The sequence below is a fragment of the Diadema setosum genome, chromosome 3 (assembly GCF_964275005.1).
Source record: "Diadema setosum chromosome 3, eeDiaSeto1, whole genome shotgun sequence".
NCBI lineage: Eukaryota > Metazoa > Echinodermata > Echinoidea > Diadematoida > Diadematidae > Diadema > Diadema setosum.
Window position 1 is genome coordinate 33,406,426 of NC_092687.1, and position 21,016 is coordinate 33,427,441.

The following is a 21,016-nucleotide window of genomic DNA, read 5'->3' on the forward strand; positions in this document are numbered from 1 at the left end:
CGTATTTTTTGACAGTACCCAAAAGTACGTTGCCATGGTAACGGCATATTATGGGCAAAAATGGGTACAAATCTTGCGTCGCGAACTCCTCCCGCAGTTTTTGATCAATTTTTATGAAATTAGGTACAGATGTTCATCTGAATATGTTAATGTGCAAGACACATATTTCCGCAGTGGCAAAAAGTGCGTTGCCATGGTAACGGCATGTTATTGGTAAAATATAGGGCAAAATGCTTCATGGCAAAACTGCTTCATCAGTGTTCTTCCAATTCTCATGGAATTCATATTGAATGTTTGTCTTAATAGGATATAGGTCAGCATGACACATTTCTTGACAGTGACAAAAAGTATGTTGCCATGGTAACAGCTCACATATTATGAGCCAAAATGATGGAAAATTTTGTGTTGCAAACTACTTCCTCAGTTTTTGCCCAATTTCCATGAAACTTGGTACAGATGTGTGCCTTTGGTTGTAGATGTGCAAGACGCATTTTTCGACAGTACCCGCAAGTACGTTGCCATGGTAACGGCATATTAATGGCAGAAGATCAAGGAAAGATCTTGCGGATTTAACTACTTCCTCAGTTTTTTGACCAAAGCTTATGAAATGTTGTTTGGCGGGGGTATAACCAGTCGCTGTAGCGACATTTCTAGTTTTTTTTGAAAATCATGCAAACGAAAAAGAAAAAAATACAACTGACATTACCGCTGAATTGTAAGTGTAAATAAGTAAGAGCTATTTATTTGGTGTCACTTGTCGGTATGTCATTACTAAAATGAATAATGGATACCACATTGATAGCAAAATCAATATCCACTTTCTTGATGTCAATTTACAGGCCAAGATTCAAGTTCTGAGTCTGTCTTTTGAAAGCTGGGGTGACGGTTCTGAACATCACTCCCCAAGTGGGGGCAACCTGGCAAAATGGTTATTCGCTATGTCAAGTCTTTCGAGCTTCCATCTAAAATGCCCTTACCTGGACGGTGATTTCATTTCAAAAGTCACAACCTCATCATCATCCTATACGGTAAGACCTATGTCGTCTTACAACATGTATTTTTTTTTAGTTTGTTTTATTCGTAGTATATTGAATGACCTTTAAAAACGTATTGGTTGTGACCCAACAATTCTTTGTCATTTGATGAGAAGACGTAGGTTCATTCTCTGTATTTGGCGTCAAAATGTAATATGTAAATGTCATAATGTAAATGTAATCAAAATGTAAATGTAAATGCTGGATACCATTATGTCTACATTATACAAAGGCCGAGGGCTCATTGAACAGTTAAATCATTAGTTTTCAGATGCCCGCGTCATGTACTGTATACACATGTATACATATTCTTTTTTTCTCTTTCCCTTACGCCAGTAGTATGATGTGGGGGTATGAAAAATATCGTTATTGTTGATCCAGCATGTTATCTTGTAATATTCCTGACACACAAAATGCACAAACATAATCATCATTATTACCGTTACTATCAATACTAGCCTTCTAATAATAGACTTTCGTCGAGCATTGAATATAATTTTTTTTTCGTTTTTTTATTTAATTTATTTCATATTTTTAAACTTATCTCATGACTATTTTCTGTCCTTTTTTTATTTTTTTAACAGATTCAAGATCTGAGTTTGTCTTTTCACAGCTGGGATGAAAGTTCTCAACATCAATCATCCATAGGCGGTCACTTGGCCCAATGGGTATCCACTCTGTCAAGTCTGTCAAGCTTCTGCCTGGATTGTCCGTACCTGGACCGTTATTTCTTCTCAACAGCCATCTCCTCTGTATCATCATGTCAGGTATGTATCCCTGATCTACTAATATATGTAATATTTTCCCGCTAATATTCACGAATTTCTCGATAATTATTATGTATTTTAGTTTGTTTAATGACTCTTCAATAATTATAAAGTCTCAACAGCCGCTGCTTCGCAATTACAATATATGCCATATTGGAGTAATTACTAAACTTGTGTGTCTAATAACCCAGGGCCCTGGACAGGTTCTTTGGCACCAACGTGGTGAGCTGTTGTTGTTTTGCCACGTTTGAACCGTTCAATATATGTATTGGGAACGACATCAACGAGAGATAAATTAGTCGCAACAGAGAACCGTAAAGTGTACTCATAACCATGTAACGAATACGATAAATGTAGATGATTATTAAAAGTGTAAATTGAATGGTCGTCTTTTAATGTATTACATGAAAATATTGAAACAAAAAATGTGGCGAGGGACAATTTTTTTCAGCGATGTTAAATGAACGGAATGATACGAAAAAAAAAACAGTTGCAAGATCATTTATTAGCCAATAGGCATGAAATATATATATATTTTTTTTTAATAACACCAAATTTGCCATCTGTTTTCATGAATTGCGCGAAAATATCCTTCGTCACGTATCGTCTCTGCTTCAGATTATTAAGTTTCATCTAAGTGTTTAGGATGGGATTCCAATGTTTATGTTCTTTATTTCATTATTCACCGTTCCTGTCACACCCTGTTTCTAATACCTAATGGTTGACGGGTATTTAGTACCTCGACGCTTCTGCCACCGAAAAGCTTAACCGTGCATTCGTGTCATCTCACTTGATTATTGTAACCGTCTCCTAGCCGGTTTACCCCAATCCCATATTGCACCCCTTCAACGCATCCAGGCCCTCGTTTCATAAAACTTGTTGTCAGTTACAACTACCACATTATCTAGGACAAATTTGCTCTCAGCCAGTCAGATGCACGGATTTCAGTAGCTTGTCACAACTATGACAACTTGTCACTGATAACAAGTTTTATGAAACGGGGCCCAGAACGCCGCCGCCAGAGTAGTCAAACGTTCCAAGAAGTTTGAACACATTACCCCAATCATCAGGTCACTTTATTGGTTGCCAATAAAGGAACGTGTTGTCTTCAAAGTTATCCTCGTTGTCTACAAAGCTATCCATAACCAAGCCCCTTCATACCTACAGAACCTAATCTCTCTCCGATCCTCATCAACTTCTTCTGCATCTAGACGTCTGCGCTCCCATGCTTCTGCCCATCTTCAACTGTTACCCGGACCTCGCACTAAGACACGTTACGCATAACGCTCATTTGCAGTTACTGCACCCAAGCTTTGGAACAATCTACCCTACCCATTCATATACGACAAGCCACATCAGTAAAATCATTTAATGCACTCCTTAAAACTCATCTTTTCCCACATTGATTGCTTCCCTAAGTTAATATTCTGAGTGTAGTTCAATTATTGTATGTGTTTAATGACTGGTATAGACATTGATTTATGTCATGCTATTTTTACCTCTGTTTTGATCTGTCTGCTTTCCCTCACTTTTTTTTTTCATTTTGTCTTTTCCCTGTGCGCTTAGAAACCTTGCATTAAGCACATTACACATACAACGTATCATTTTATATATATATATATATATAATGATTATGGTTATGATTATGATTATGATGATGATTATTATTACTGCTATTATCATTGTTATTAGCACGAGGCATAAGAGGTTTGATGACCAGTGCGACTTCCTTGTGTCTTGGGATTGACCAGTTTACATTTTAATTTAAGTATCTTTTCTGCAGTCGCGAGTTAATGAATACAAGGTGACTCTAGTCCTATATTCACTGATAGCATTCTTTACTGAATACAAAACATGCTGATGATAATGGAAATAATCATACAAAGAAAATGTCACAAGTTAACAACCATGCTACTGTTAATGTATCCATGTATTAAAGTTTATTCATATCAATGTGCTTCTTAGCATAATGAAATTACCTTAATAACTAATGGTGATATCAAATTATTGATATCGTTTCTTGATTAATTATCTATCGATCAATTTATAGAAACATTATCAATCAATATAACATTCCACACCAAGAGTTTCTGAAATGGGGGGGGGGGGGTCGGATACACCTCATGCACTATTGTCGTATGCAGCTTTTGTATATTGCAATAGCATGTGGTAATATATATATATATATATATAATATTTTGGTTTGATCCAATGGAAATGTGAGAAGTTGTTTCATCTGCTAATATATCTGAGGCAGTAAATGTGCCCACATCATCATTACAAGATGTTGTGTTGTTACATCGTACAGTGGGCCAGGGAGATACCAAAATGCGGCAAAAGTCATTTTGGGCACTTTTTTTTTTTATTTAATTTTTTATATGCCTTCTTGGGAGACAAGACTTTGAAGAGTATTTCTTAAAATATTAAACTCAGTTTTGTACATTGAAGGACTATACTCCCTACCTGAAGTAGAAAAATGCAACATTCTAAGAATGTCAGAGCAAATTTTAACCTCTTTCATAAACAAGTAATTTCAATTTGTAGTTTTTGAGATATCGACCTATAATTCCTCCACATATTCCCCACTGTTCACTTTACGTTATGAACGTTGGAAAAGGGCAAAGATATTTAATCTTTAAAGGACAAGTTCACCTTCATAAACATAAGGATTGAGAGAATGCAGCAATATTTATAGTAGAACACATCAGTGAAAGTTTGAGGAAAATTGGACAATCGATGCAAACGTTCTGAATTTTTAAAATGTTTGTGTTGGAACCGCTGGATGAGGAGACTACTAGGGTTCGTGATGTCATATGAGTACAACAGTATAAAGAAAATATAAAGAAAATTCAACATATTTTCACTTTTTTTCGCATAAGAAAAGAGCACTTGACTTGCCTCTTTCCAAAAGCAATGGGAATGATATTACCCATAACATATGTCAGTAACGAGTCGAGGGAATGTGCACTTTTTTCAAAAGATGAAATTTTGTGAAATTCTCTTTATATTTTCCTTATATTGTTGTACGCATGTGACATCATGCACTGCAGTAGTCTTCTCATCCAGCGGTGACTGCACAAAAACTTCAAAAATTCATAACTTTTGAACGGATTGTTTGATTTTTCTCAAACTTTCAATGATGTGTTCTACTAATATTGCTACATTCTCTCAATCCGTATGTTAATGAAGGTGAACCTGTCCTTTAAGGATATTGATGGTAAATATCCTGGAAAAAAGGCTAATCATTTATCTTTTTGATATATCCACAAAAAAGATAGATTTCCACGGATTTCCAGCATGATCCTATTACCATCACATTCCTTGATTTCCCAGATTTAGCTGCCACCTTGTTGCGACAAGGATAGTCGCCCCGATAAGGATTGTCACCCCCGGCTTAGAGCGACAATCCTTGACGGAGTTTGCGTCAAGGATTGTCGCCCGTCAAAGATTGTCGTCTGGAGACCATTCTGTGACGCTTGTGCAGTTCCCAATTTTTGACCTCGATGGCGACAATCTATGATGGCAAAAAAAAAAAAAAAAAAAAAAAAAATGGATGCGACAAAGATTGTCGCCCCGTCAAAGATTGTCGCCCCCGGCTCGGGGTGGTTGCTCCGGTGTCATGCTTTGGTGGGATAGGTATGACAAGTAAGTTATGCGTACACGTGTGTGTGTGTGTGTGTGTGCGTGTGTGTGTGTGTTTGGACTTTGGAGTACAATAATACACTATGTAGAACTGTGCATGTGTGGTGGTTGTATAGTGGTAGTGGTTTGTTTGTGTGTATACGTGTGCCTGTATGCGTACGTGTGTCTGTTTGTGTTTGTGTTTTGATGTTTGTGCGAACAAAGTTTTTTTGAGCAGCAGGCACTACTGTGGCAATGAAAATGCCTTCAACGTGTATGAGCACGTATTTTTAGAGTTCACAGCAGCGTTGGCCTGGGCAGAAATAGTATGGGTGTGTCATTTTCAGGGGTGAGGCGGGCTAGGTGAGAGAGACCGAGAGAAAAGGCATACGAGTACGGAAGCTTAAAAGTGCCAACCAGATGACGAGATAAGAAGACGAGAAGACAGGTTAAATACCGAGAAGCCAAGTTATCGCAACTCGGCAAGTCGACTTGCTTGGATCAAGAAGACAAGATGACAAGTTGTTGAAACTCGGTAAGTCGACTCGTTTGGGACAAGAAGACATGATAACGAGTTGTTGAAACTCGGCAAGTCGACTTGCTTGGGACAAGAAGTCAAGATGACAAGTTATTGAAACTCGGCAAGTCGACTCGTTTGGAACAAAAAGACATGATAACGAGTTGTTGAAACTCGGAAAGTCGACTTGCTTGGGACAAGAAGTCAAGATGACAAGTTGTTGAAACTCGGCAAGTCGACTCGTTTGGAACAAAAAGACATGATAACGAGTTGTTGAAACTCGGAAAGTCGACTTGCTTTGGACAAGAAGTCAAGATGACAAGTTGTTGAAACTCGGCAAGTCGACTCGTTTGGTACAAGAAGTCAAGATGACAAGTTGTTGAAACTCGGCAAGTCGACTCGTTTGGAACAAGAAGACATGATAACGAGTTGTTAAAACTCGGAAAGTCGACTTGCTTGGGACAAGAAGTCAAGATGACAAGTTGTTGAAACTCGGCAAGTCGACTTGCTTGGGACAAGAAGTCAAGATGACAAGTTATTGAAACTCGGCAAGTCGACTTGTTTGGGACAACAAGACATGATAACGAGTTGTTGAAACTCGGCAAGTCGACTTGCTTTGGACAAGAAGTCAAGATGACAAGTTGTTGAAATTCGGAAAGTCGACTCGCTTGGAACAAGAAGTCAAGATGACAAGTTGTTGAAACTCGGCAAGTCGACTTGCTTGGGACAAGAAGTCAAGATGACAAGTTATTGAATCTCGGCAAGTCAACTTGTTTGGGACACAAAGACATGATAACGAGTTGTTGAAAGAGGCTTAAACGGTGTTTGCATGAACCGCGCTTTAGGCTATACTCTGCGTGTTTTCGTGTATACTTTCCTGCGCCTCATCCTGCTCGAGATCTTATGACTCTTTACAAATTATGCCCGTTCTAAATTGAATCCCTCGCACAAATTGTTTTCAGTACGCTTTAAAAAAAATGAATCAAACAAAGTATGGTTGAGCCTATATTGTGTTCGTAATTTGCTGTTAAACACGGTAATTAGTTCGGTTCTCTTATTTCTTCTATGTCATTTTAACAGCCCTGAAACATGCATCGTCACTCAGTTTGATTGGAATTTTGTAACAAATCGTTTATAGCCAGTACATTATAAGTCATTTGATATGAAGGTACAAGATTGACACTGCCTAAAGGAGTGTACACCATTCCAATGGAGATTATCGATAATATTCGGTCTCCATAATGAGGTATGATGTATTATATGCATGACACAATGAAATAGGAGAAAAATAACAATGCAGATATAAAGATGCATCTTCTGTGGAAATTGCTATTGGTAACGTGAACTGGTATAAGTCTCATAGTACCTCACGTACCTCAATCGATGTGTTTATTAATCATCTTATCTTTTGCTACTTCTAATTTTCTGTTCTCCTGCGTGCTTTGACGAAAGATTTATGTATCAACTGTTCACCATGGCCATAGTAGAACTCATGGGAGCATCTTTAGCCTGAAGTCTCACGACCGAGGCAGGTTTTTTTAGCTACTAAGTAGGCCTATAGTTTGGACGATACAAGCCTCATGTGTAGTACACAAAACATTATTCTTTAGTACATATACTGCAGAGAGTATATAGACATATACGGGAGTGAAAAAAAAAAACAAAACAAAACGTACCCTTATCTAGATGATTAAAGAGAGATCTTGCAATGATAATTTTACAGGAGTTATTGCATCCAGGCTTCTGCACGAGCATTTAAGAAGTTCATTCAAGAAGTCATTGATTCTATATTTCATCGATTGTAATTTTATTTGAAGTGTGCGCCATACTTTGGTTTATGTTGTTATTGTTTGTATTATCCAGATACAAGATATGAAGGTGTCGTTAGAGTACTGGGATGACTGTTCTCAACATCAATCCTCTATTGGAGGTGACTTGGCCCAATGGTTGTTCACTTTGCCAAGTCTGTCAAGCTTCAGTCTGGATTGTCCCTACCTGGACGGTGATTTCCTCTCAACAGCCATCGACTCATTATCATCATGTCAGGTATGTCCTGTTAGGACCATGCGTGATATAAGGTCTATGTATGATGTACAGAACTTTTGGTCACTGAATTTCGTGTGTGTGAATAATTCGTGTTGACACCGTACTTGTCCGTGTGGACATCCGGTTAGGATTGGATCAACAACGCTGCATTGATTGATTACGATCATCGTCCGTGGTGATCCGTTCAACGATCCGTGGAAGTGCAAAAAAGGGCTGTGGAGCCGGGATTTGTAAAAACATCTCGCCGAGGATTTGTGAAAACGTCAGGAATTGTAAAAGCGTCTCGCCGGGCAATGTAAAAATTTCGAATAAATTATTGTATCAACGGGATTGGTAAAAACGTCTCGCCGGGAAATGAAAAAAAAAAAACGTTAAATTTTACCGGGAATTGTAAAAACGCTGCCGGGAAAATTAATAAATCATGTACTTCAACGGTATTACGTATCGATAATATCGATGTAAAAAAAAAAAAAAAAAAATAGCTCATACACATTTACCGTTGTAATTGTCTTGTAAACCCCAAAACAGATTTTCACCAAACTTGGCAGATGATATCTTTATGTATGATTTTAATTTGTTTAAATACTGTAAGTCTCCCTCCCCTCCCCAAGCGGCGAATGAGGAGGGGGGGGGGGGGGAGAGGAGTTGAAACCTCAGAGTCCTGAGAGTCCTTAAAGTATGGAATGTTTTGTCTTCGGAGTCGAATAGAAAAGGATAGAGCTAATTTAGTGTTGTATGAAGGCACTAATGATTAAAATTCCATGTTTGATTATGGCCGATCCGGGGGTGCCCTGATTTGGGGGAAGGGGTGAGCGGGAGGAGGTGAATCAATTTTCCACATTTTCACCATCTTCTTGAAAAATCTTCGACGGATTTTCACCAAACTTGGCAAATTGCATCTTTACGGTAATACAATCTTTTTTTTGTTTAAGGCGCCTCGGCAGATTACATGTTCCGGCGAAACCGCGGCGCCGCCGTTTTTTTTTTTTTTTTTTTTTTTTTTTTAATTCCGCCGCGGCCTTCTAAATCCTCTCTTTCAAAAGCCCGCATCGCGGCGCTTTTACACTTGGGCCGCCAACGGACCGCGGCGCTTTTAAAAAGGGCCGACAACATAACAAATAAAGCTGTACATCCAAGAGCCCCCGTTTTATTTAAACAAGATAGCGCCCTCTGCGTCAGCGTTCGAATAATGCCGTTACATGATAACACACGGCATATTGTACATGTTGTATCAGCCTTTCGCTGATCTCCATAGTTTGTGTCTCACTGCTGCCACATTATCTCACTGCGCGAGAAAACAAACGTGGACGCGCGCAAGAATCCAAAACTTCATTATACATTGGAAAATAAAACAACCAGAATACCAGATGATTGTTTTACAGCTAGACAGAAAATGCTATCTCTCTGCCAACCGATTTTTCATGATCTTTATTATTTGACATAATATTATATAGGTTTATAGGCCCCTATTTTGCCCTATCAATTTAACATGGCCTCGGGATTTTTTGAGTTTTTTATGTATTTTTTTTTTTCTGTGTAACTTCCAAAGTTGAAATCGGGTAAAATTATGCATGTCCTTCTGATGGTGCGAAAATGGTGCTCGGAAACCAGCCTACTCTACTTTATTTCATGGATGGGTCTTTGTTTATATTTAGAATAACAAAAGATGCTATAATATTGACTTGCTTTCATGCTCTCATTTTGATGCGTTATTTTTCGTTATTACATTATCACTATCTCTGCATCCACACGAGTGTTAAATCAGTAACAACATTAACCGACGGGTCAATAGTGTTAAAGAAAAATTTCCGTAAACGGCTTGGAAATCTGATTTCCTGTTTCCATTTTTCAGATCTTTTTCATTTCAGATAAAAAAGAAATCCACTTCGTCTTTCTGATATTCCCAGCCTGTGAAGTCTTGTGTATAATGCACTTTAGTGTCTTTATTGTCATACTCTCGAGTGAAAAGTAAAATGAGTTAATTTAGAGTGAAATTAGAGTGAATTTTGAGTGAAAATACGAGTGACCTCAGGGATCACTACAAAATCTTCCAGTGATCCTTGAGGTACCTCCAAAATGAGTGAAAATGAACATTAAACATGCATCTTCAGATGTGTTAGACTTTGATACATACCATTTCATGTATCAAAACATGAATATCAGGCATTTAAACTGGCATTAAAAATCTAATCGTTTTTCTAGAATGACAGTAAATTGCATTATTCTATGTGCGGAGACATGCCTATTATACGCCTTCTATATTAAAATTTTGTGCGAGGTTATCAGTTCGCACTGCTCTATGATGATTGCGTTGAATGTACATCTCTAGGCATTTCATCTTGCCCTAATCCACGACCCAGACAAAACCCCAAACCTCTCAACATCTTACAAGTCATAAATAGCCTGTATCATCCTTGTGATGTGAACTGCCTATTTCATTCAGCGAGTGTCGTCATGTAGAGCAACGTAAATCTTATTATTAACGGACTGCCGCTGCCAAGACAGAGTGATCGAAAAGGCCCGTGGCCAAAATATGATGAAAAGGGCTGCACAAACTAGTGAATGAAAGGGCCACGACTAAATCCACTGAAGGGCCGCGGCAAAACGATTAAAAAGGCTGCCCCAACTAGTCAATAAAAAGGACCACAACAGAGCCGAAGAAGGGTCGCTGCCAAACAAAATGGATTGCACCAACTAGTGAATTAAAGGGCCACAACCAAAGCTACGGAAGGGCCGCGGCGAAACGATTAAAAAGGCTGCCCCAACCAGTGAATGAAAGGCCATAACCAACGCCGTGGCCAAAATAATATGATCAAAAGGGTTGCACAAACTAGTGAATGAAAGGCCCCAACCAAAGTCACCGAAGGGTTGCTGCCAACCAAAAATGGCTGCATGAACTAGTGCATGAAAAGGCCCCAACCGAAGCCATGGAAGGGCCGCGGCCGAACAATTAAAAGGGTTGTGGCAACTACTAGTATAGTGATCGAAAGGGTCACAACCAAAGCCACCTGAAAGGCCGTGTATAGGGCTGTTAACGTCAGAAAATGAAACGCAAAAAGATAGTTACCCTATAAAAGAGTACTGAAAGAAGGGAATATCATACTTTATTATACTATATTACATCATTAAATAAAGCTAACGCTGAATGTTTATCTCCTGCTGTATATTCGTCGTTTATAAGTTCTCCTTCTCATATCATACGTTTGTCTTTGGTTGTTTCTTGTTCTCATCTCTTCTCAGAGTATTTTGTAGCTTTCTGAGAAAAAAACAAAAACAACAACCTTGGAACATGGAAACTGCAGATACAAGTGCGTTACCGCAAAGACTTTGAATGAAATACGGACAATGATAAATCGTAATACAGAGTAAGGCAATTATTAAAGGCAATTTTTATGTCGGCGGTATTCAGCATTATCCTATCTTTTCTGGGGGAGGGGGATAGAAGTTTAGGTCAATGGGAGGATTATATGGCCATTGCTTCAGTGCGTCCTTAAAGGTGGTTTGTGTGTGTGTGTGTGTGTGTGTGTGTGTGTCTTTGCAAATTGTATCACTGTTTGTTGCATTTCAAATGTGTGAAATTGTAATGTGTTCCAAGAAATATGTTACAAATGAAACTTTGGTGAAACCAGTTAGGCATTCTGTCCCAAATGCGTTGTCGTGACGATGGTAATAACTGAAGCAGCGATAGTAATGGTACATTGCATTTCTTTATATCCGTAGAGATCGGGCCTGTTCATTTGTTATAAAGGAATTTTACTAGTGGATAAACTCCAGTACAATTACAGTGATATTCATTATCAAATCCCAGCGCCATCAACTTCTTGTATTTTACAGACAATGCAAAGGTACAGTGTTGCAGTGTAGAATTAATGAATAGGGCCTAAAGCATATATGTGACTGCTTTGATATCTAGGTCTCTTACAGATGTATACACAATCAAAAAATATAAAAAAATCTAAACAAACAAAAACAAAATGTGTAATTATTCAGAAACTGATTTCAGAAACATTTCAAAAATCTCTTAGCAATATATCGTGAGGAAGCGGGATCTTATATAAACTGAATGTTTGCTTTGAGAATATTAACCTCCGTACAATCTCGACTGGGTTGTTACCATGCAGTTTCGATGACAATGAACCGCTTTCGTCTTTGCATGGTCTTTCCTAATTATCAGATATCGGACATATGAGCATGAACATATCACTCTGATATCCAAAGACAGATTAGGCCATCTGATTCATGCCTGCATGCGATTCGCCATATATCGAGACTGCACTACTCGTGTACTGTATAGACTTCAGTCACCCCAGTCCTTGGTCGCACTAACCACTGTAACCTATTGTTTCGTGTGTGTGTGTGTGTGTGTGTGTGTGTGTGTGTGTGTGTTCTTTTTTTCCATGTTGTATTCTAGAACACAGTATAGTTATTTATGAGAGAAGAGTATGCTCTTGAAGACAATGACCGTGTCTATGGTATAGGAGTTGCAAGCTTCTTCCGCGACACTACAAAGATGCTGACCCGTCCTCTCAGCTCTTGGTAACGACATCCGCTTCAAGTCTATCATCAGTCGATTGTTTTTGGCTTTTTTTTTTTTTCAGTTTTCCTACCGCAAAATTGCATCGCAAATCAAATACAGCTATTATACTTTATAAAACGGCCGTTGCCATGCAGATGGAAAATTAAACTGGAACAATTCATCTATGTCAGCATTCCTGACTCTTTTGTAAAGCACCCATGTATACAATGCAAGGGTAAACGTATAAGTGCAGTTGTCAATTTTACAAGTGTAAGCAGTGTTGAAGTTATGGCAACCCAGCTTTTCCGCCTGTATGTATAATCATTATATGCCCGTACATTCTCCCTCGCCCTTCCTTGTCATCAATGCCCACGCTGAATTGCATGTACAATGTACGTGAATAAGCTGTTATTTTTGCGAAAATGTCACCATACGCTAAGGTAGTATAGTAGTGCGCTTATGTAGGCCGTCTCTCCATGTATGTCCGTGACCTCATTCGTATGTAGAATGTGAATGCAGATCAGTTTATATTTGATAAAAAATCGACAGTTCAAAACTGTTGGTTATTATAATCAACTTAATGCTATCGAAAATCCAATATGTATCAATGGTGGAAAAGGGTCATGAATACATAGATACAGAGTAATATTCACAAAGCATGACTAATTTATTGTCATTTTTGGCATAACAAAACAAAAGAGCGGCACCGACTCACCTCCTTCGGAGAGGGGATATAATATGAAGAGGTCGATTACAAAGGAATGAGTGTGTAGGAATGATTTGAAAAAAAAAGTGGAATATTTTTCATACTTTCGTGGTATAATTAGTGTAACGTAACGGTATTTGTTATCCAACAATGATGGAAACTGAACTTAGCCAAAAGTTTCAAATTTCATTACTTTTTAATGTATTGGCAAATTTCTTTCAAACTCTGTTGATGTCTTCTTATTTCGCAGCATTTGATGAATTTGCACAATAGTTAATTCCCATTTATCAGTTTTATGCTACCGTAATATTTTATTAATGTGTCAACATAATTACCGTCTTTCGTGCTGTGTTTTCCTCAATTTCTCACATTTTTATCATTCATACTATACCTCCCAGGGAAAATACAACTTCTCATACGTGCCCTGTGTAATTATGAGGAGTATCAATGATTAGACGATTTGAACTCGTGATTTATTGATCTAGTAACATGCGTTATTCTGAATATTCAGACGGAGACGTCTTTAAACCACCAGTTTTGGTTCAAGTATATTTGGACACATTTTCATGCACACGCATTTTTAGAAAGAAATGTAAAAGAATGAAATTATATTTCCCCTCCACAGTCATTACTCAAAAGTCCCTAGATATCTTTAAAACAGAACCAAAAATGCCAAAATGATTACAGCAGGTACTGCACATCGTATTCACATCGTTCTTGATCTTTTTTTTTTCATGAGTTCAACTGATGAAAATTTGTTATTGCCCTTTAGTTTCCGTGATTTCTCGCGTTTGCCGAAGTTGTGTTGAACGACACCCACGCCATTGACGATTGATCCCGGAGAAACACACAGACTGCGTAGGGATCTACTCCCAAGGATTACTCGTTGGTTTTATTGGCCTACCCTGCCTTCATTATCCACTACTGACTAAATCCATTGTGGTAACTTTGATACGTGTACTTGTGATCATCATACAAGACGTGTGCCACGGACATAGCGGATCAACGCCTTGCGGCCAGCCTGCTACACAGTATATCATTAAGTACCTTTTGTCTCTGTACAGAACAATACGCGACAGCCGGATTGTCTGGATTCCAGACCCTCTGCTCGCACGCTTTCGCTCTAAAGTGACGCCTTCAACGCCGAAAACTGGACTAGGGTTAGGTTGATTTGCCTTCAGCAAAGGCTGTGAATTCGTCGCCGCGAAGTCCAGGTGGCAGAGGGTCTGGAAACCCGACTAGCAAATAGCTATATCGCGCCTATCTCTTGAAAGCGTCGAGACCACCTCTCACGCTGGCTTTGGTATAGAATATGAATAATTCTATCATATAAGAAATCATTATAACTCTGCAAACTTCTAGATAGTGTAACATACATTCTGCTTTCCACTTCTATCCAATTTACGACCACATAATGTACGCTGCCATTGGATGATGGCGCGAGCAATTATAGGCCTAACAGCATTATAATATGTCACTCCTCACGACTTCTTTACTATATCTTTCCCTTCGTCATCATCATCATCATCATCACAAACATGACCTCTTTAGATAAATAAAGACTATTGCAGCTTTAAACAGTGCTTAAAATATACAACGCTGCGCAGCAATTCAAAAGGAAAAGCTGAAAAAGTGTAGGAATGCTTAATATAATAGAGATACTGCTTTAATCTATAACTGCAATGCTGCCACTTTTAAACAAACCACGCAACAACAAACACTCAGTGATCCTGAATATCCTTTCTCAAAGTACATAATGACGGTGCTAGGTAGATATACTTAGTAGATACCTTTTCTTCTCTCATCTTGTAGTGTTTGCATAATGAGGTTGCAATCTTTTACATATGATAAACATGAATATGATCACAAATATTTTCAGAGTCTTTCTTTTTTCTTTCCGGGAAGGGGGAGGGGGAAAAGGAGGCGGGGTGTTTTCATTTCCGATAAATCGTCGAGTTACATCTTGGTGGTAACCGCATGGCAGTGAGGTGTTCTCCTATTACAGGTCCTGAATCAGAAAGGACATGACTATCGAATGAGGCTAAGGATACCTGAACAGGAATTTTCAATTTAAAAACATATTGAACTTCAAAGTAACATTAAAGTGCAGTACAATTGCTGAAAAGATGTGCTGGAATAACGCATTGCATAGAGTGACACAGTGGGTAGAATCAAGAAACCTTATACATGCAAAATTCACGATAACAACTTCTAATTGACGTTATCAGTTTGACAATAATTCCACCTAAATGCATCTGCGAAATTAAGCAGAACTATTCTTGAGATACATCATCGAGATTCATATATCAAAAAAGAAAGAAAGACAAATTGAGGCTGATACAGGGGCGGATCCAGGAATTCTTTAAAGAGGGGGCGCCTTTACAAAATTAAAGGGGGCGCACGCCCCCCTCCATTTTTTCTTAGTATTTCTTTTGTTTAAGCAAAAAAAAAAAAAAAAAAAAGAAGTGGGGCTGTATTCCCCCCACCCCCCTCCAACCCGATTCGCCACTGTGATAGATGACTTGTAAACAGATTGACAAAATGGATATAAAAGAATGTCAGATAACAGTCAGAAAGATAGAGATAGGTAGAAAGACCAGGAGCTATGTGATTACTCCAAGTGCAGTAAAACCTCATCTCTAGGGCGAATTAAGCAAATGTAATAAATCTAATGGTGAATTCAAATATAGAAATAATTGAAGCAGATAAACAATATTAAAAACAAAACAAAAACTGTACACGATTTTAGTTTGAGGAAGCATTTTGGGTGAAAAAGAATTTCATCATCCTTGACAATTTCATCACGTCTTCTTGCTCTTCTTAATTTGCATACGGAAAGTGCGACAAATCACTGTCCACTTGCGCAGTATGAGCATAAGTTGCGTGAGCTATCACATTATGTACGTGTTGGCCGGGAAAGACAATGGGTAATGATCGATTCACGGTACCCATCGCGGAAGAGTTAATCTTCTCGGGACAAAAAAAAAAAAAAAAAAAAAAAAAAGGTTTAGGGCGCTCTGGAGAGACTTCTATGTCTCAGATCTACGTGTAGCACCTTCTTTGTATGCCGATTTGTATATGCGCAGTTTATTGGCGATCTTTAGAAACAGGGTTTGTTTTGTATTCTTTCTCCCATTTCACCCTTCCCGCGGCCCTTCGGTGGCGTTGGTTGTGGCCCCTTTCATTCACTAATTGGTTGCAGCCCTTTTGATTATTTCACCGCGGCCCTTTGGACTCTTTGGTCGCGGCTTTTTCAATCGTTTCGCTGCAGCCTCCTCCATCACTATCTCTTGGCTGCAGTCCCTATTATCATAGCCCTATACATGACATGTACTTCAGCGATCCATAAACGTCAAACAGTAGACATCGGCTTGTGAGCTGAATAGAGAGTCGAGTCATTTCACAAGATACAATACATGCTACAATATATTGTGACCTCCTCGAGACATGCTGTTTGCATGAATGGTGTGTAATATTTCACTACAAGATGAAATTAATAATAAGTGTCTGTATTCATCACATCCACTCCATGTATATTTATTTTGTTTCTGTTATTACTTTTTTAATATACCTCTTGTATCAGCAATCAAATACCTTTCGCCCTTTCGTATATGAAACTTATGGCTCCTGCCTACGATTTACGTAGACGAGAACCGCATTGCAAATCATAGTGAGATATTAAAGGAAATAAGTGGTGAACAGATACTATAAAAACCTACTTCGTGTCCGTACATGCCTTGGTGAAGGCGATCTGAGATTGTGAACTGCCGCGTCCGACGAAATCGAATTCTAGTTGAATTGGTGTTGACATGAAATTATCTGCTAACATTGCATATTTATTACATATTATTTAGCATATTCATTCATGATCGAATTTGCTTTTGAAAAGATAATAATACAAATAATATTCACGTTATGATATTTGAAGATTGCAAGTTTTTAAAGTACTGACAGACTTAAACAGATAGAAAGATATCTAGAATTCAAATGAATTGTTTTGAGAGACAATAATGTTACTCTTGTCCATCCTCATGCAACCCACAACCCATGGTTTTGTAGCGTTTTCAACATGCCATGATTTCACAAGTGGTTACGGGTGCTTTTGTATAGGCCTACATAATTCATTGATTAAACTCCCCCCCCCCAAAAAAAAAAAAGAAAAAGAAAGAAAAAGAAAAGAAAAGAAAAACAAAACAAGACAAAAGAAAGGAAAAAAACACACATACACACAAACACAAGATGACAAAAGTGTCCGCTTCTATATCATTTAAAGCGTCGCTGGCAGTGTGCACTGCATGCGTTGATAGGAATAAAGATAACAAACATACCTAACAACAATCGAATTATAGAACTCTAAAAACATATAAAATCATAGCTTACTAAAACAAAGCAAGATGACGTGGAAACTATAATGACTTAGTCTTGTTTTTCTCAACTTTTGAAGCTGTATTTATTTTGTGAACTTAGGGAGATAAAATCAGCTCCACGAGTCAGGTAACAACCTTTTGATAGTATCCGCTTTGCGCTCCCTACAAGGTTTGAAAACTTAACGTAATACTGTGCTAGTCACAAACGACGCCACGAGAGGGCGTTGTGCTAAAAATGTGGTTTGTCACACTTTTGACAACTTGGAGTTTGATACTCATTCAAGGATTAGAAAGGACCCACGCGGCGTTTTGAAAGAAACGCCGTAGATCGGGCCAAAGTGAAAACACGCTTGAGTACGCCGGCGCATCGTCGGCTTTTCAAAAGACCGCTCAAAGCGCCGATGAACGGCCACGCCGCGGGTTCGCCGCACAATGTAATCTGCCGAGGCGCCTAAATATGTCCCTCCTCCCCCCCCCCCCCCCCCTTCCCGCCCCACCGAAGAAGGAGGGGGAGGAGTTGAAGTCTCAAGGGCTTTTTACACTTGTGTTTCTTAACCCCGGACTTTCTCTGACCCAGGACTATCGTTAGTCCCGTACCAATTTTTTCAGCTTTTTACACTCGCCAATTAGTCCCGTACTATCTCTTGTCCGGGGCTAAGGAGAAAACTGACCTTTTTACACTCGTCTTTCTTAGCCCCGGACTTTCCAAACCACATGAATATTCATAATTACGCTGTGTACTGTACACGTACACGCACGCACCGGCAGCACTTGATTACCTCGTTTCTGATTGGTCAGTGAGGGTCGCACTTCGTCTCCGTCGCTTAGCCCAGGATTATTTTTTCGTTCTGTTTACACTCACTTGCTTGGCACCGCAATTGCGGTGCTAGCACCGCAATTGCGGTGCTAACCCCTGCTATTTTGCAGGGCCAGATAGTACCGTACTATCGGTGGGGCTAGCCCACTTTGGCAAAAACGAGTGTAAACAGAAAGTGGGCTAAGGATAGTCCCGTACTATCGGTGGGGCTAAGGCCCCCCCTTAGCCCCACCGATAGTCCGGGGCTAAGCAAAAATTTACAAGTGTAAAAAGCCCTTCAGAGTCCCTAAAGTCTGAAATCTTCTTAGTCGAACTGAAAAAAATCGCTCTATGTTAATGCTATAAACACAATAATGACTAAAATGTCATGTTTGATTACGGTGGGTCCATTGGTGCCGTGGTTTATATTATTATTTTTTTTTTCTGGGGGGGGGGATGAGGAGGATGAGGGGAATTTTTCATATTTTCAGCATCTTCTTGAAAAATCTATGACAGATTTTCACCGAAGATGATAAATATAATCTTTATGGTGGAATGGTCGTCATTTGTTTAAAGGAGCCCCCCCCCCCCCTCCACACACACACACACCGCCGAAGCAGGGGGGACGGGGGGAGGCATGGGGAAGTTGAAGTCTGCCACTGAGTCCTTAAAGTCTCGAATGTTTATAATCTGAGTCAAATATAATTCGATAGAGCTAGGTTAGTGCTATATGAAGACAATTAATGACTGAAGTTTCATCATTGATTTTAGCGGATCCAGGGGTGCCCTGAAAGAGGGGTTGGGGGAGGAGTGGAATTAATTTTCCACATTTTCATAATCTGCTTGAAAACTTTATGTCGGATTTTCACCAATCTCGGCAAAGAGCATCTTCATGGTGATATGATCTTAATGTGTTTAGATATTTCCCACACGCCAAAGGAGAGAGAGAGAGAGAGAGGGGGGGGGGGGGGAGTTGAAGCCTCAGAGTCCCTTCTGGAATGTTTCATCTTCTTTGTCGAACCAAAACAGATAGAGGTCAGTTAGTGCTTCAACACGCACCCATTTTCCCCTTTAGTGGTGTGATCGTATATTTTTCAAGAAGGTGCTGAAAATGTGGAAATTCCCCACCTCCCCCACATCCCCCCCCCCCCTCTAGTCAGCTGGGCATCCCTTGATCCGCCATAATCAAACATGAACTTCCAGTCATGAATGTCTCCATATCTTCATATCACTAACTTAGCTCTGTCTTTTTGGTTCGACTAAGAAGATAAAGAATTCCAGCTTATTAAGAACTCTAAGGCCTCAATTCCCCCCACCCCTCCCCCTTCGGCGGTGTGTGTGTGTGTGAGGGGGGGGGGGTTCAACAAAATAAGACCATATCATCATACAGAGACTATATGCCAAGTTTGTTTAAATTCCGTCATAGATTTTTCGAGAAGATGCTGGAAATGTAGTAAATTCCCCCTCTCCCCAACCATCAGAGCACCCATGGATCCGCCATAATAAAACATGACATTTCATGCAGTCATAATAATGTCTTCGTACCTCTAGCTCTATATTTTCGGTTCGTCTAAGAAAATGAAACATTCCAGAATGTATGGACCCTGAGGCTTCAATTAATTGAGATTTCATCACCGTAAACGTGATATTTGTCAAGTTTGATGAAAATCGGTCATTAAATATTTTTCAAGATGCTGAAAATGTAGGTAATTGAGACTCCGAGACTTCAACTCCCCCAACCCCCTCCCCTTCATCGTTGTCGGGGAGGGCTATTTTAACAAATCAAAATCATATCACCATTATATACTATTTGCCAAGTTTTGTGAAAATCCGTCATAGATTTTCGAGAAGATGCTGAAGAATTGGAAAATTTCTCCCCTCTCCCTCACCGGGGCACCCCTGGATCCGCTATAATCAAACATGACATTTCAGACATAAATGCCTTCACCTAATTAGCTCTATCTTTTCTGTTTCGATTAAAAGATATTAAAAATTCAGAGTTTAGGAACGCTGCGGTTTCAACTCCCCCCCCCCCCCCCCTTCGGCGGTGTTGAGGGGGAGGGCTCATTTTAACAAATCAAGATCATGACACCATAGAAATGCTATATGCCAAGTTACTGAAACTGCAGAAAATCCCCTTCCTTCCTCACCACCCCCTCCCCCCCCCCCTCTTGGTTAGGGCCGCCTGGATTCGCCATAATCAAATGGGAAATCTCAGTCATTAATGTCTTCATAGCACTAATAACTTATCTCTATCTTTTTGGGGGCTAAGAAAATAACAAAAATCCAGACTGTAGGTCTCTGAGGCTTGTACTTCCCCCTCCCCCTTCGGCGGTAGGTGCGTGTGTGTGTGTGTGGGGGGGGGGGGTGGGCTTATTTAAACAAATTAAGATCATATCACCATAAAGTTGTCATCTGCCAAGTTCGATGAAATCCGTTTCAGAGTTAACAGGAAAATTATTACGGTAAAGGTTCATGAGCAATTTTGTTAAACATCGAGATTATCTACGTATATCGGCCATTGGTACATAATACCATTGAAGTACATGATTTTTCCATTTCCTGGCAGTGTTTTTACAATTCTCGGCAAAATTTAACGTTTTTACATTTCCCAGCGAGACGCTTTTACAAATCCCGTTGATGCAA

General features: G+C 39.3%; 1 protein-coding gene across 1 annotated transcript in view; it reads left to right on the top strand.

The window, feature by feature from the left end:
- LOC140246799 (uncharacterized) overlaps positions 1–21,016 on the top strand; it is a 238,570-nt gene that overhangs the window by 20,490 nt on the left and 197,064 nt on the right. The window contains exons 5-6 of the mRNA XM_072326131.1: positions 1,619–1,801; positions 7,803–7,985. Of these exons, the coding sequence (XP_072182232.1) occupies positions 1,619–1,801; positions 7,803–7,985 (366 nt within the window). The remainder of the gene's footprint in view (positions 1–1,618; positions 1,802–7,802; positions 7,986–21,016) is intronic.